Below are 16,484 nucleotides of genomic sequence, written 5' to 3'. Positions count from 1 at the left end.
CTATACATTATAAATCACTAACAGAAAGCAATACAAGCATACTGAATTGCTCAATAAACATTTCCACAATCCAGCAATTATCATAAGAACCAATAGTATGACAAATTTATCAAACATATCAATACAGTATTAAAATTCACTTTTTTTTTGCAGTGGCTTATAATTTCATACACAAGAGGGTCTACATGGGGTTTGGTGGCTTGCTATGAATTACACTGAACAAGACGGTTTTCTCTACAAATTATGGGACATTGGTATAGGCTGCCAACCGTGCAACGGCAGAGTGGATAGAGTGTTCACCTTGCATTCGGTAGGTCGTGAGTTTGATCCCCGGCCGAGTCATACCAAAGACTTTAAAAACGGTACACGCTGCTTTCTCTGCTTAGCACTCAGCATTCGGGAAAGAGTATGGAAGTTGAACACACAGAGAGTATGGAAGTTGAACACACAGACCACTACCAATGCCCTGCTATAGTTATTGCACAAAGTTGTGTGGCCCAGAGCTACTGAAACAGAGATGGTCGCAGCCCTATGCGTCATCAGGTGTGGGAAGGGCTACAGGACCAACACTGATGGAAAAGACCCTCACACGTGGCAAGCTGAATCTTATCACAAACACCTTATCTACATTCAATTTAGCCTTTAACTTGACTAAGAGGCTTAAGCTTTCAGTTCTAGATATCTTTGGGCAAAGGTCCGCTGGATTCCCTTATAAACACATCTGAGGAACTCCAGCCCACCGCAGAGCTGACAGAGGGAATGCTGATGTGATCCCAGAGCTCCCACCCGACTACCGTGCACGGAATGGTATATCTTTGGCAAAAAGTCTACACATATCTGTACATCTGTATCTGTATAGTCCGCATAACCACCTTTTGCAGCAGCATCTCATGGTTATATTACACTGTCACATCTAACACTTACACATCTAATGGGACAACCGTACAAACTAGTACAGTATGGGTATGTACCGCCGGTACAAAACTTTTTTTTTCTTCTTGTTGGACGGACCTGAAAAAGTCATTAAACCAGATTTTGGACTGATCAGAAACTGAACAGATTATGCCGGCAGGCGTTCAAGTGTTTAGGGGCTTTTCGGTGTTCAGGGGTTTACCGGTCCAAGAAAAAAACTGGAGCGATGCATAGGAGAGTTGATAGTCATATCTACCAAGTTTTTACAGTCAAACTTGGTCTAAGTTCTAGGCAGGTGGTATTGCTTACACAAAATGCCACTTTAATAGTTTAAAATGCCAGTGGAAATCAGATATGCCACAAAACAGATTCCTTTGTAGCAAAATGGACCATTGTTTTGAATATCTCCAATTCGCAACTTTGCACAGACAAACAGGTCCAGGTCCGAACCTGATCCTCTGGACCTGAACCATACCTGTACCTGAATTTTACGTATCTGTAACCACCCCTACCCTACAGTCTTAATCTCCATCTATGGCATATAAGATAAACACACTGTAGCCAGTCCTGCCTACCTCACACAATGTTGAAGTCCCAAAGCTCCCAGCCGGCGGCTACTACTACCACTGTGTACGGAATGGTTTCACACAGTCGCACATCTGGAAACCTGTTAGCACTGGAGAGATGCGACCTTGCCACACAGTTGGCCATGGGAAGCCTGGCAGCTGGGAGGAACTGGGAGGCAGGAACTGCTGGGTAAATGTGTAACTGTGTGGAACTGTGTGGAACTGTGTGCACGTGCTGGTGAGCACATGGCGCTCAGTTTACTCAAGGATGTTTACAAAGATAGTGTTAGTACTGACGTTTTCAACTGTTGTGTGATATAAAACTAGCAATCATAAAGATTAAATGATGACTTGCATACCCTTTTCCTTAAGGCGACTAGGCAGTGTCTATTTTCCTTTTCCGTAATTTGTAGGGAAAGCTGACTTACACAATGCATTTTAGGTGACTACATTTTGTGTAATTGCCTTCCTGTAAAATGTAGGCCATGGGGTTCTTCTTCATTCAGCATAAAGTATTGTAGGGACCTCCTATGCAGATCCTCATAAAATATACATGTATTGAAAGGTACGCTAATATACAAAACATTTGTGACCTAGTAAAACAGCATAATATGTAACCACTACCTCAATGAATTTAGCAAAGAGAGTTGCCGGGCACTGTGATAGCTATTAAAGAGCAGAACCCCCATGATGCAGGCCCCCATGAAAACCCCTTGAGACAGGGGACAAATCCTCTCAGGCAATCATGTCACAAATCCTGAAGGATGGGACTGAAGATAGCAGCTAATTTGGTACAAATCAGCGGCAGCAGCTACATGTAGTCATGTCATGTCTGCGGGCACAGCAAGGTCGATCTTCCGCAACCTGCTGACTAATCTGATGTTATCTTTTCTGCACCAGCTTCAGACAGGAATGGAACATATATGGGCTTATCAGGCTGCCTGGTTGTTACATTCTTTTGGACCTTCCAATCAATTTCTCGTATCTTCATCTTATCATAATGATTGTTATTCCACTATAGTATCAGAATGACCTTTGTAAAGATAACAGTACTAAATGTTCAGCAGATAAAACGTTAACTGCCGTATCTGTGTCTATGCGCATAGCACATAGATGCGGAATTATGGCCGAGTTGACCAGATTTGCAATGGACAAATGGTCCGAAATGTCTTCATACTGTATACAGTACCCCTATAGGCTATCATATAACATCACTGAGTGGACGTCCCTCAGCCTACAGGAGAGGATAACCCTGGCTAGGGATAGACGAACCTGGAGGCAACTCTCGATCTTCATGGCTACCTTGTCCCCCCAACGACCTGGAGGTCAAGGGACTAGGTAGTTAGGGTAGGTAGGTATAGTCTGTTGGGACCAGTTTGATTATGTTACAAATATCAATAAATGATTATTGTCAAGTCTTTTTTTATATTGAATGCCAGCATCCTTTTACCATACATGTAATGCACCTGGTGTATCTTACTAGCACCCAGTATAAGCTTGTCATCATTATAACAAGAAGATTACGATCTCTAATATTTTAATCCTATTCCAATGCTGAAAGTAAGAACACGCAAGAAAAACATGACTGTCCTACTTTCAGTTCATTAACCAGTATTGAAGTCATATTCTGACAATTCAAATCTCACTTGTATAATTTGTAACAAAGAAAGAAGCCCTTTAATTATTATACAATTTTTTTCTCCCAACTAAGGCAATGTACATTTCACAACAAAGCCATGTTTACAAATACACACATGTTGGTGCCAGAGGAAGACGACAGTATCACATGTTCTGCAAGGGGATACAAGAAGAGGAAATTCTGCTGCAGTACCAAGGGAAGCTGCCAGAGTACAACAGAGTCATCCTTGGCCAAGACATAGTACCAAGTATCATAACAATACATCTAGAGCTTATTAAGTTATGTTGATCAATAAAATTATGCAAAAAAAAAGACCAAAAATGAATGAAGGGCTGCAGTACCAAGGAAAGCTGCCAGGGGGCCAGAATCGACCTAGGCCTTCGTCATCCCAATATACTTAAGTCCACATACAAAATATGGCAATCCATACAGACCTTGCCTTCTCAAGTTATCCCCCAAAATATCTGGAAACACAAACAGACTGACGGGCCCAAAACAATTCATATCCTTTTCATTAGATTGGGGCAGTGCTGCGCTGGCTTCCATGAAGACAACTCGGGAAGTCTTTTCTTATGCCTAGGTTACACATAGCCGACTTTGGCTCCCGAACACTAGCCGACTCTTAGCCGACCCAAGTCGGCAGTAGTTCGGGAGTAGTCTGACCAGTTTAGGCCACGACTATTTTTTAGTGCCGAACATGTCCCGAACACCTCCCGACCAGTAAATGACTTACTCCCGACTGTGTCCCAAATGCTAACTAAGCTATCACCAACCATCCCGACTTCTAGCCGCAGACTGCCGAATCACTCCTGACTGATCCCCAACCGATTGCCGACCCTTTTTCGACTTGAAATAGACATAATCAGCGATTTTCAAAAGAGTGCTCATTTTCGTTTTTAATCAAGAATGTCCCTTGTTCTATTTGTAAGCATCACCAAGAGATCAAATTTAGATCACATATAGCTCCAGTGCGGCATTTATGGGTCTTTTTGCTTTTGGCTGGATGTCGGTCGTGTGAAGTTCGGGAGTGATTCGTCTACGTTCTGGCAATAGTCTTTTTGCTTGGGAATGAGTTAGCAGAGATTTGTCTAAGGTCTTGGGGTGAATCATTGGTAAGTTGGAAACAATCTGGGAGTAAATCAGCAATGTTTATGGCGTGGTTAAGATTTAATTTGACTGCTGACGTACTCCCGAACACCAACCGAACACTAGCCGACCGTGCCGAACACCAGCCGACCACCAACCGACCCATTCCAGAGTTGCCGTTCAGAGCCGAATGTTTTGAACATTTCAAAACATTCGGATGGAGCAGCCGAACACCAGCCGACTCAGCCGAACGCCAGCCGACTCAGCCGAACGCCAGCCGACTACAGCCGACTAGCTCCCGAATCACTCCTAAACCATAGTCGGGAGAGAGTCGGGAGCCAAATTCGGCTATGTGTAACCTAGGCATAAGCGGCTGAACAAGGAAAAAACCCACAAGCCAAGGACTGGACCAAGTTTGGCACGTTCCGGTGTTGACGGAGCAAACACAGGAACTATTCAGCACCTCTGGGGGACAAACATCCCGCTCTGGGGGTCTGTTTTTAAGGTCACTCAGTCATGGTGGGACCGAACTAAAGGGGCGGACTTCTATCACCTTCTACCTTCTGTAACGTTACATGTTTCAAACCAGATACGAGAAGCATAGCTAAACCGGAGAGTAGCTACTTTGCAACGGCAAAATCAATTGTTGGGTGTTTTTCGCAAACTTGGGTGAACATTATGCTGATTCCACATCTATATAGTATTCACAGAAAATAAATGCCATCGAGTACGATAAAACGCAACAAATTCAAGGTTCCAAAATCCAAATTCAGAAAACGGTGGAATGCAAACGGCATTTGATTTATGCATGTGTAAGCCTTAATTATGTCATCGCAATCGGAGAAAGAACTGTGCCATATGGTACGGCAGAACCCGTACGGAAAGGCCCCCCAAAAGGCGGCCACCCGTGGGTCAATGATGAGCTCATGATATTTTAGTAGTCTTCGGCGAGGCGAGAGCGCTGAAACTTAAAACGACGGAGAAGGAGGAAAAACACATTTTCACCAGCGTAAAATTGCCTCTCATCCATACAAACGAATAGAATTGCTTGGCTATGGCCAATACTGTAAGATAACAATCTCTGTCTCTATGTGGTAATCATCAATGGCCTTGTTTAGAGAAACAATTTGAAGAAAACACAGGAAAACATGAACTTACTTCCTAGCAAACATCCGCCATGTTCCGACATCTCCGAACTGGAAAAACTGGGTCAGTCCATTCGTTTCGCGGGGAGGAGATTTTATCTAAGAAGCGACGTTTAGCGGCCAAGATAAATACTGCAAAGATAAGCGTATGATACTTAGAAGCGAAATAAATTTCATTTACGCAAAAAGTATGCCAATCGTATTTCAATTATCTCTCCAAGCAGAGACTAGGCTCCGGCCGTTTTATAACGTTATTTTTAGTCGTTTTTATCAGGCTTTCTGCCAGCCAAAGTTAGGTTTTGACAATACAAGATACAATACAAAATAGAAAGCCCGATAAAAACGACTAAAAAACGTTATAACAAACAGCGGAAGCCTAACCTCTGCTTGGACAGTAATTTCAAATGCACTAGGGGCGAACAGACAAGAAACTGCTTTTATACAGGTATTAGAAACTCATTCATAGTTTTGACTGCGATTCTAATACATACCGCATAATGTCGCTCGTGCACTGCTTACAAATTCAGAAGGCCTGATCCAAGTACCAAAGACACAGGGGTGTCCCGGAGTTTTATAATAATATACACAATAAAACTAATATGATAGTGTATTCTCCAATTTATCTACAATATTATCGAAAGTATTAAAAAATGTTCTATTATTTCATATAATTACTAAGATTTTATTTTTATTTTATTTCTCTACAACAAAAGATATACAACACACCTAAAGCTATTAGTGGAAGATCCCACATATGTTGTAAGAACTCCAAAATGGCGGCGTCCTTGGTGCACGTTTTGCGTTTCGCTTCTCGACATGTCCGGTTAAATTCGTCCTTTCCCGTGGCAGTGGAGGGTAAGTCCTACTGTGTGATATTTCAGTAGATCATAGAGAGTCTCTGGATTGTAAATAATGGCAGCTACAGTTTTGTATTTCGTAGAGATTTGATAGAAACGGCCGCCGTCTGCTTCAAACTTCACCTTCACCGATCACCCCTTTAAAAATTTTGTCTGACATGGTTTATTTGTGGTTAACTAACAATAGAGAACAGAATATAAGAAGGAAGGTAGTGCAGAATGCAGAAGGACTATACTAGCAGGGTTTTTTTTTCGGAACGTGCAAATCAGTTTGCTGGGAAATAATATAATAAGAAATTACATGTTGCCAGGAGGACGTTTCCCTCACGAGTTTAAGAATATGATTTGTTATGTATATTGATAATTTATAGCGAGAAAGTTAGATTCTTTTAGATTATAGAAATGCTGTCCTAATCTGAAACCTTCTATAAGTTCTTTTGCACGTTCAACTATGTTTTATGTATATGCATGCGTGGGTGACAGGAACTCTGGGTAATATAAACTAATATGTCAAAGGTGAAGTCCCGATAAAAGAAAACAGTCTCATCTCAACCATTGTTTCGATTTGCATGACGACGCTGATACGTTTATGGTGCCTGCAACATGATGGAATTTTTAAAGTCTGGGGCCTTCACCTATGACATACATGATGTATTAGTAAATTACCCAAAGACGTACCATAGAAATACGTGACAGTAGGGGAGATGCCATGGGTACTGGTACAGAAAATTCAGGTACAGGAACGGTCCAGGTCCAGAGGATCAGGTCCAGGACAGGACCTGAACCTGGATACTGATCCATGTTTGTTTGTTTGTTTTTGCTACATATAGTTCAGAATGTGTCAAATGCAAAGATGTAACGTCTCTGTTCCGACAGGGAGGAGATATCTGCTGTCCCCTGATGTACTCCGGTACGACAACTACCTCAAGCAGTCCTCCATCATAGCAGACCAGATGGAGGGAAGAATAGGTACGGAAGTGCAGCAGTGGGTTTTATTACTGTACGGTGATTCTTCTACGTTCTAGTAAAACGACTTTAATCGAAGCAAAGTGAAGTGATTCAGAATTTTTGCTCAGTTTAATAGACTTGATAATTTGGCTACAGACGGCCATGGCGCATTGATACACCTGGTCCTTTGATCTCGGAAGAAATGAGTGGGAAACCAGCAAGGAAAACTGGATCATACCAAAGACTCTTAAGAATTGTACATACTTCTTTCTCTGCTAAAAGAAAGGGTATGAAACTTGCCCCCTGCTGTAGTACTTGCACCTATGTGTGGCCCAGGGTTTAGAAGCGGAGATGGGTACCGGGCCAGATGCACCTTCTGATCAGGGGGGTTAACACCCTTGTTCTGATGTATGGGCAACTTTAGCTCTTTATCTTTAGACTTGGTAATTTGCCAACAATGATGATTTCCTTTCTTGGTTGCCCCAGACGTCTTCCATGGCGCCATCGCGGATAAACTGCAGCGGGAGCTCCCCCTAGCGGAAAACGACGTGAAGCACATGCTGCACACCTGCAGGACGCAGGAGGACTTCAAACTGGCGGAGAAGGCTCTCAAGAGGTACAGAACAACACTTAAATCTGCCAAAAAGCAGTTACTCAAGCAACTGGATAGGATTTTGGATTTTGGTTTCGTCAGTGACACTGAGGAAAGAGACTGGATGGTGTCTGAAACGTCTGACCGTTTCCAAAATCATGTCCAGCTGCTTGAGTAACAAAATATTAGTAATTACAGTAGAAGCCGCTGAATTGCACGACCTATTTGCCAGTGAATTTGGTGCAATTATCCAGCTGGTGCGATAATGTGAAGTTATCTAGCTGGACCGCACTGGTTTGGGATTCAGGGATTCCGTGCAGTTAGCAGAAGTGTGCGTTAATCCGATGTGCAATCAACTGGCTTCCACTGTACATAAATTTGAGCAATTTGAGGTTTGCAATTATAGCCAAATCTATATTGGTTCCTTAAAAGGCAAATTACTGGGAAGGAAACATCCTGCATTTGCCTGAAAATGTTGCTTTTCTAGTACTGTAAATGTTTTTAAGTTCGCGGGGATTTAATTTCGCGGTAGCGGGAAAAAGGACTTTTAGTGGTGGATTTAAGTTTGCGGTAATACCATAGACTGCAATCTAATATCATAGTAGAAAAATGTTCGTGGTGGTTTTAAATTCGCGGTGAAGTGGTCACCGCGAAAACCGCGAACATTAATCCACCACGAACATTTCTGCATTTACAGTATATTGTGCATCATCCTTTCCTATAGTTATATTACATATATATTCACTCTCCCCCAGCTACCATGAGCAGACGCAGCACATCAGAAGAAGACACTTCCGGTACGGCCCCGTGCTGATGAGATGTTGTCAGCACCTGGGGCTGGAGGAGAAGGCTTTAGAGCTGGTCACAGATCAGGTCTGCCATCCCTTCAAGTACTAACCAAGGATTGAGTGTGTTCAAAAGTTTTCCCACAACCTCCATAGGGTTGAATAAGTTGTCACCAAACACAGTAGAGGCATCATCACTGGATAGTTTGACCCTTAAACTGCCAGAGTTTCAGCACTATAAGCACGTCCAACCCCCACAGGATGGGGAACAACAGACGTTAAACTGGGGAGTGAGTGAGTGTGAGTGATAAAATGCTATCACTGCCAGGGTTGGCTGCTGACCTCCAAAAAGAACCCCCCGAACAAAGCCAAAGTTCCGGGGTTCGTGTGCTACGCGCGCACAAAGTTACTACTTCGGGGGAAGACGCTATCCCGGATATATCCGGGTGCGGCACACAGGACATGTATGTGTGTGCCGGATATATCCGGGTTTGGCAGTTTAAAAATCAGTATGTTTTGGGTCAGTATGTATCTTAGATTAGTTTTCTTCCACTGGGGTCTGTTCATGCTAATGACTTAGTGTTGCATCCACACAGCCTCTTGTCACAATGCAGTACACAAATACATGTAACTTACATGTATGTATTTTTGTGTTTCCCCCCAGTCCCTACAGGACATATTCCTGGATGTGACGACCTACTGCCTCCTCATGCACATGCTGTTCACCAGGAGCGATTACAAAGGTCTGGCAGTGCTTTTAATGTACAGTAATTGAAATAGTAACATCTGAGCATTTCTGTGCAGTGGGATAATGTAGTATGTTATTACAATGGAAGCCATTTAATTGCATAACGAATTACCGCACACTTCTGTTGATAGCGCGGAATCCCAAACTGGTACAGTCCAGCTGGATAACTTCACATTATTGCACCGCCCGGATAATTGCACGAAATATGCTGCAAATGGGGTGTGACATTGAATGGCTTCTACAGTACTGTACAATCAAATACTGGATACTTCTTCTGTACTAATAAAGCTCTACCCATGTCTTTTTTCTGCAGGAGTGTTGCGTGTGTTTGAGTTGATGCACAGCCGCTCCATCAGGGCAAACGCCAACGCCTACAAGCTGGCCTTCGCTGCGCTCTATAAACAGGTTGGTAGATCAGGGCTCAAAATAACACCTGCATATGTAGGTTAGTGCAGGTAAAATTGGAGCTGTGCAGGTATTTCTGGTGTCTACCTGCACCTAACCTGCACTGGTCCATGTACTGGGTTTTATACATAAATATCCCATAATGTAGGTGCATTGAATGTTACCACCTATAAAGTATATAACTTAGAAAAGAATAGCAGTGGTTCCTGAACAATTTTAGTGGTGCAGGTAAAATCTGTCAGGTGCATGTAATTTTCAATGTTACTTGCACAAGAGCACGTATGCAGAAAAAAGTATTTCAAGCCCTGTAGATAAAAAAGATGCAGAAGAGTCTGGAGTAGTTCAAGGGAGGGGTTCCTCAGAGACAGTGACAATATCCTGCCATGAGAGAGAGAGAGAGAGAGAGAGAGAGAGACACACACACACACAAGTTTTGCACTTGGCATGAGAGAATGATAACTACATGGTTGATATTTTTACCACACAGAACACTCCTGAGGCCTTTGCCAGATGTAAGGGTCTGTACGAAGGTGTTCAGCAAGGAGACCTCACAGACGAGACTACAGGATTCATCATGGCTTTGGCACTTAACCAGGTACTTTTTCAACCCTTTGGAGAATAGCTTTATCTCGTTGGTAATTCTTTGTACGCAACTGGAGAGTTAGTGCCTAGCTGACGTTTCAGCAACTTTCCTCACAGCAATATTGACTGGTTCTACAGTACTTCACACTGCAGCTTGGTGTCACTGCTTTAATGTGAAGAATACAGTCCCAAACCTACTTGAACTGTACCTATTAGTCTTACAGTATAAGGATTGTTTCCTTTGAAAACTAACAAGTGGTGCCCTTGCTAGTCTGAGATATCGTAGTGGCATGGTTGTTTGCATTAACAATAATGACTGCATTGACTGTCGCTTTGTTATTTGATTCCTTGTTTTTCATGTCGTTATCATTATCTCTTGACTTTGTTATTTAGCGCTTTGTAGTCCTGCATGTGTGTCTGTATTTTGTTTATGTACATGAGGAGAAGACCTCGATAAGCAGGGTCTGCTTTCCGTCTTATCCTCTTCAAAAGAATGTGAATAAAAAAATAAAAATAAAAATGACTGCATTAACCAATTGTTTCACTGTGTCAGCAGCAGCACCAGTAGAGACAATTGACAGAAATCTATCTTCTAACCAATAGAACATTGGATTAAAATACAGACTGAATTGATTCAGTGAATCAGTGGTACTGGTTGTGTACTCGTCATTTTATTCTGTCAAGATTTTGAAGACTTTCAAACAGAATGTTTCCCTTTGTAATTCCAGAATGACTATGAGTACATGGTCAATGTATACAACCGAGTCAAGCCCAGAGACTGCAGATCCTGTCAAAGTCTCAATGTAAGTCTTCTGCATTTATTTTTCCTTAAACTATAAACAAAAAACAATCCAAATGGTAAAATAGAAGCCTATCCTTTTGTGCTATCTCAGAACAGTGTGAAAAGACAATGACTAATTAAAGGATAGGTGCAATGAGAGAAGAGCAAAGGCAGTAATTCCCATTTCCATCTGATTCAGTATCCGCTTTTGAAGTGGTTTTTTTTTTTACAACTACATATGGTTCTGAAAAAAATTAGATTCAGTAGGTATAGGGATTGTCAACAATAAAAGGCTAGTGTCAGACACATTTGCTCGAGTTAGTCTGATAATCCAAAACACCTTTTTTCCTCAGCCTTATTCAAACTGACGAAAAGTCACACTGCTATTACAGTAATAGATGCTATGCATGTGCACATGTATGTCTATATCTACCAGCTGTTGATTATGTATCTATCTTCTGCTTATGTTCTTGTTCACATTCTTGCAGGTCCTGGCCCTTGCCAGACTGGAACAGTTTGAAGACATGTTTGCAGCCCTGAGGATCATCTTTGAAAGGGACGTTCCCACCTTCATTCCAAAGTGGGAGGTGTCTCAACAAACAGTACGTATACTGTAAATGCCAAAATGTTCGTCGTGGTTTTCACAGAGGCCACTTCACCGCAAACTTAATACCACTGCAAACATTTTTCCATTGTAGTTTTTAACTACAGTCTATGGCAATAATGCGAACTTGAAACCACAGCGAACAATCAATTTTCTCGCTACTGCGAACTTAGATATAGAATACAACACGTGTATTCCGTATCACCCGAGGTATCAGCCCGACCGCGGGTCGGATCATCCGACCCGCGGTAGGGCTGGGACCGAGGGTGATGCGGAATACACCGTGTTGTATTTTATTTATGTCATACCCACATGAGAAGACCCATGTTTTGATGCGAAATGCCCAGAAGTTGAACAAATTTGGTGCCCTCGAACAAGAAGTGTTGCAACAACAATGTTCCAACGTCCGAATCAGGTATTCGAATTGCCAACTGTGCCTTATTCGGCCCGTTCGAAATGGTTTGATTTACTTGAAGGAAGCCTGTGTGATACGCCTTTCGAACCTGTGCGATACGGAAAGTATGGCCCGGTCCGGAACACCTGTATCGAACCTTTTCGCGTCACAGACTCACAGGTATGACATAAATGCATTTACAGTATGTCTGTCATGTGGAGTAACTGTAGGGCGTTTGGACCAGAAGCTAGAGGTGCCAGGTTCAAATCCTGTCATGCTACCTATCTTGTGCTCTTGGAAATGACACTTAACACGACTTTCCTTGCTCCACCTATTTGTAAAAATAGTTCCCTGGCTTGTGGTGGAGAAATAAAAGGTGTTGTAAGGAGAGGGATGGGCTCCACCTTCCAATATTGTACCCAAGACACAGTGGATAACAGTGGTGTCAGCCCACTATCCCTACAGCCTCAAAAATGCTATTTGAGCTCCCCACCTTTCATGTCTTCTCTGGATATAGCATGCCAGCCAAACGAATGAATAAATGTAACATGTTTTCTGTGTTCTGGAAGATGAAATCTAAGGACCATAATACCCAGTTTTCTTCAAGGGTTCTTAAAGTAATTTTAAAGTTTAACCTCTCCTCTTTTTTCAAGCAACAAAAAGGATCGTAACAAAAAAACAATATTTTTCTGCTATTTCCCAGATGACCACCATCAGACAGACACTGGAGGAGAAGCGGCCAGAGTTGGTCCAACAGTTGGAGGTAACTCATTCATTATCAGCAGCTACTGCCAGCTAGGCACCTAAATGTATGGCTTTTGCCCGATATAAGATTGTACATTTTTCGTATATGTTAAGGCAGAATTTGTACTTTGCAAGTTTATACTTATAGCTAAGGGGACATGTAACAATGAAGCAACATTTTGGGGAAAAGTTTGACAACATTAGGGAAAATTGTTATAGATAGAGCATACATTATGTTTGTATGCATTTTGTCCGAAAGGTTTTTCTCCTTTGTCTGAATTAATTAAATCTTTGCCTGACAATATCTATTTATTGGTTTACTGACAATAAAATTAGCAATTGTGTTTTTACAGTTTTGATTGTAAGTAGTAGAACTCCTTGTGACCAAAACTAGGGGCAACCTCACTAGATAGCTTTCAACAATGCTTGCAGCTTGGTGTGCAAAGGTGCTGCTGTGCTGTGTGTTACCCTGAAAGGTGGTCATACCAGCCATGTAGATATAGATACAGTATCAGACCTACGATAACTAGTATAAACATAGTAATGAACCATGTAAAACGTGTGTCTCCTGTTTTCCCAGGATGTGTATGACAGTTTGAAGGCCGGAGGTCACCTGGTGCCCACGTCTGTACATGTTGGGGTTCTACTGTACTGGATGGTGATGATGTGTGTTTTTTCTCCATGCAGGATGTGTATGACAGTTTGAAGGCCGGAGGTCACCTGGTGCCCACATCTGTAGAGGTGATGCTGATGGAGCCCCCTCCCCCCACCACGACCCGGCGCGCCTCCCCGGGACTCAGGAAGTCCTTCCAGCGCACCAGAAGACCAAACACACGTGCACAAGCAGATCTTAATGTATAGATCAGTTCAGGAGAATAGATTTTTTTTTGACATTGGAGTTTTCTTTTTACTGAACCAGTAAAGTCTTATTCTCCATGTAAATTTACAGCTAATTTACTGCTGCAATGCTATACTTACCGCTTACCGGTCCCTTGACCGGGGGTGGTCGTGCCGTACATGTTGATATAAAACTTGTCCAACTTGTCAAAACTTGTCAAAGTCTCAACTGCTTACATTTTGATGCCTATAAGACAACTTCCTCAGAGCTTCAGACTGAAGTGCTACTTCTCACTGCTACATGTAGGTGGTGCTTATTCAACGAGAATGCTCCAGTCAGCTCTGCATCCTCCTATGCAGGGATATCCAATGGCAAAACCGCCTGTCTGGATGTATCCTGCTTTCTCAACTGTCACCCTTAGTTCCTGACAGTCCTGCTTATAAATATTAATGAGCTTTCCCTTATATATGCAAGATCCCTTTTGAAAACTGAAAGGCCTATTCTCTGATTGGCTGACAGCTCAGCTGGTTTGGGGCGATGCCCACAGGAACTAAGAGTGACGTTGAGAAAGCAGGCTACATCCAGACACTGGCGGTTTTGCCATTGGATGTCCCTGTGAGAAGGGAGGAAGCTTTGAGGAAGATGTCTTATTGGTATCAAAGTGTGAGCAGGTGAGACTTTTCTGTGAAAAGAAGACTCCAATATCCTATGTTCGACCAGTCTGATGAAAGTAGGTTTTTCTTTTATGATATCTAGACGCCTTCTCTCATGTGTTAAGATATTTACAGGAGAGTTGGCCAATGACAACATTTTATAGTATTGCTAACTCATGTGTCAATAACCTTATTGATAAGAAAGCCTAATTGGTTTGTTTGTTTGAACCTTTGTTTATTCAAAAGCTCAAATTGGCCTGCAGGCCGCTTTTCATTGATTGAGGTCATGGGGGTCAGACAATGTATATAACAGAGATGCAGTTTAGGTCATTTGGCTAAAAGGACTATCCATACGTGCTCAAGATGAACATGTGTTTCTCTCCCGAATCCAGCTCACAAGCCTACAATAGCCATCCCTTAGCATAGTCTCCTATATCTCCCAGTTCAGTGCTCAGAAGTGGTCTCTTTTTCTTAGCCTTGCACATTGCAAACCCGTAAAAAGAGATAAGTGGAGAGATAATATCACATCTATTAGAAGCTTAACAAAGGGATCAGTGTTGAATTTGTATCCACTGCACAGAACTTTTGCTCTTTCAGATTGTAGTAGCCAATGTTGCTTATAATGTGTATAGATATAACATATAGACATTGGTCTGCCCAAAGGCATTTAGCACAGAATATACTATTTTTCCTTCAAGTGGAAGAAGAACATGAAACAATATCTTATTCTTTCTCTTGACTTCCTAAAGTTAACCTTGTATCCGACCGTATTAAAGTGCCCAAGACTCTTACAGTATGACTTCTCTATAAATATTGTAGAGGGGACAGAAGAGAATTGGAAGCTAGAATACTGTTAAATACCAGCCTATACTGAAGTAAGTCATTACATAGAGGCAATGATACTGTAAAGAATTGATTTGATACCACACAATGTCATGTAAGGAAAATATCTATCTATCTGTATTAAAAGCTATGAATATGTGCACGTACGTCTATGAGTCAGTGTTACTTTCCGTTGGAAATGTAAGTTAAAAATGCTGAGATGCTCATGCTAATATTCATACCACATTTGTCATGATTTTATTTATGCCTCATGGTCATGATTTTAGTATATAATATATGCAAATAGATATTGTCTATGATTTGTATAATGGCTATTTCATTGAGCTGTGGCCTTTGATACAACAAGGATATCTGACTGCCCCGTCCTTCTGACAAGCGCTCCCTCACTGCCAGGTTGATTTATGTTAAATGAGATTATATCAAAACTGGAAGTTTTCATACAGTACCTTGGAAAGCAGCTGGAGGACACATTATCGAACTTGACCATTTTCCCAACCCGGAGGAATACTAGTATACAATACCCACAAACCAAAGATCATTCATGTCATTGGGATCCATCCACAGCTTCTCAACTTCTCCTGTCCATAGACACACACAACACTTAAAACATACTAGTAACATAGATAAGTCTGAGGTTAAACAGTAAATAAAAATTGTCTCCAAGCAGATGTTTGGGAGGCTAAGTTGTATTCCTAGCTCACCAAAGAGGTGGGTTGACACTAGCCTCCACCAGGCCTTCCTACAGGGGTTTGGGGATCACATAGAAGTCGGCAAGAAAAAATAATCGGGAAATTGGCCAGGGGTGTCAGTCCACGATATCTACAAAGCAAAACCCTCTGGTAGCAAAAGTCCCCTGGCAAATAATTCTCACTAACGTTATGAATTAAGGTCTCATTGATGTATTACTCCGAGTGGGTACCCTAAAAGAGATCCGAGCCAAAAAAATGGCTGCTCGGACGCGTGTTTTTAGCGGTGAGAAATTCCCTTTTAGCCAGCGGAACTGATCTCAAAAGTTAGATTGGTGAAAGCTTGTTTGTAACTGAAGAAATTAGCAGGTAAAGTTTCTGCAACATCTGCTTGGGGATTTCAATTTCACAGCATCTTTTTTTCTTCCTCCATCATGAAGATGCTGCTCCAAGGTTTTGAACTGATGGAAGCGGGAGCCAAACATGTCGTCATGTCATAGATCTTATTACAGTAGAGAACATGACATCAATGAGAGAAAGTGAAGCGCCTCAGTCTGCTGTAATTCATAGTGATTTTGAGTCATTCACTTTCTCCTTTTATGAAATATAGTGCGTAAGAGGAGAGTTTATCATATGACACAGTGCGAATTTCAACAACATGACGCAATAAGAAGAA

General features: G+C 41.9%; 2 protein-coding genes across 6 annotated transcripts in view; one reads left to right on the top strand and one right to left on the bottom strand.

The window, feature by feature from the left end:
* Nucleotides 1-5,447, bottom strand: part of LOC118407264 (peptidyl-glycine alpha-amidating monooxygenase B-like) — a 41,275-nt gene extending 35,828 nt beyond the window's left edge. For 3 of the 4 annotated variants that reach the window (XM_035807723.1, XM_035807743.1, XM_035807729.1), the window contains exon 1: nucleotides 5,362-5,447. The gene's annotated coding sequence lies outside the window, so the exon portion shown is untranslated. Of the gene's footprint in view, nucleotides 1-1,487; nucleotides 1,558-5,361 lie in introns of those variants that run through there. The other variant, XM_035807737.1, reaches the window with a different exon arrangement.
* Nucleotides 5,448-6,080: 633 nt separating this feature from the next.
* Nucleotides 6,081-15,268, top strand: LOC118407385 (pentatricopeptide repeat-containing protein 2, mitochondrial-like). 2 transcript variants are annotated; one of them, XM_035807855.1, is made up of 11 exons: nucleotides 6,081-6,203; nucleotides 7,082-7,174; nucleotides 7,640-7,769; nucleotides 8,501-8,618; nucleotides 9,195-9,273; nucleotides 9,592-9,683; nucleotides 10,171-10,278; nucleotides 10,994-11,068; nucleotides 11,535-11,648; nucleotides 12,748-12,807; nucleotides 13,476-15,268. In XM_035807855.1, the coding sequence occupies exons 1-11, from the start codon at nucleotides 6,122-6,124 to the stop codon at nucleotides 13,647-13,649; spliced, it is 1,125 nt and encodes a 374-aa protein (XP_035663748.1). In that variant the 5' UTR covers nucleotides 6,081-6,121; the 3' UTR covers nucleotides 13,650-15,268. The 2 variants fall into 2 exon arrangements, with proteins under 2 accessions (XP_035663748.1, XP_035663758.1); XM_035807865.1 differs by having other exon boundaries at nucleotides 13,369-15,268.
* The last annotated feature ends 1,216 nt before the right edge of the window (nucleotides 15,269-16,484 follow it).

The sequence above is a fragment of the Branchiostoma floridae genome, chromosome 2 (genome assembly GCF_000003815.2).
Source record: "Branchiostoma floridae strain S238N-H82 chromosome 2, Bfl_VNyyK, whole genome shotgun sequence".
NCBI lineage: Eukaryota > Metazoa > Chordata > Leptocardii > Amphioxiformes > Branchiostomatidae > Branchiostoma > Branchiostoma floridae.
Note: the sequence above shows the minus strand (reverse complement) of the source record. Positions and strands in the feature narration are given on the sequence as shown.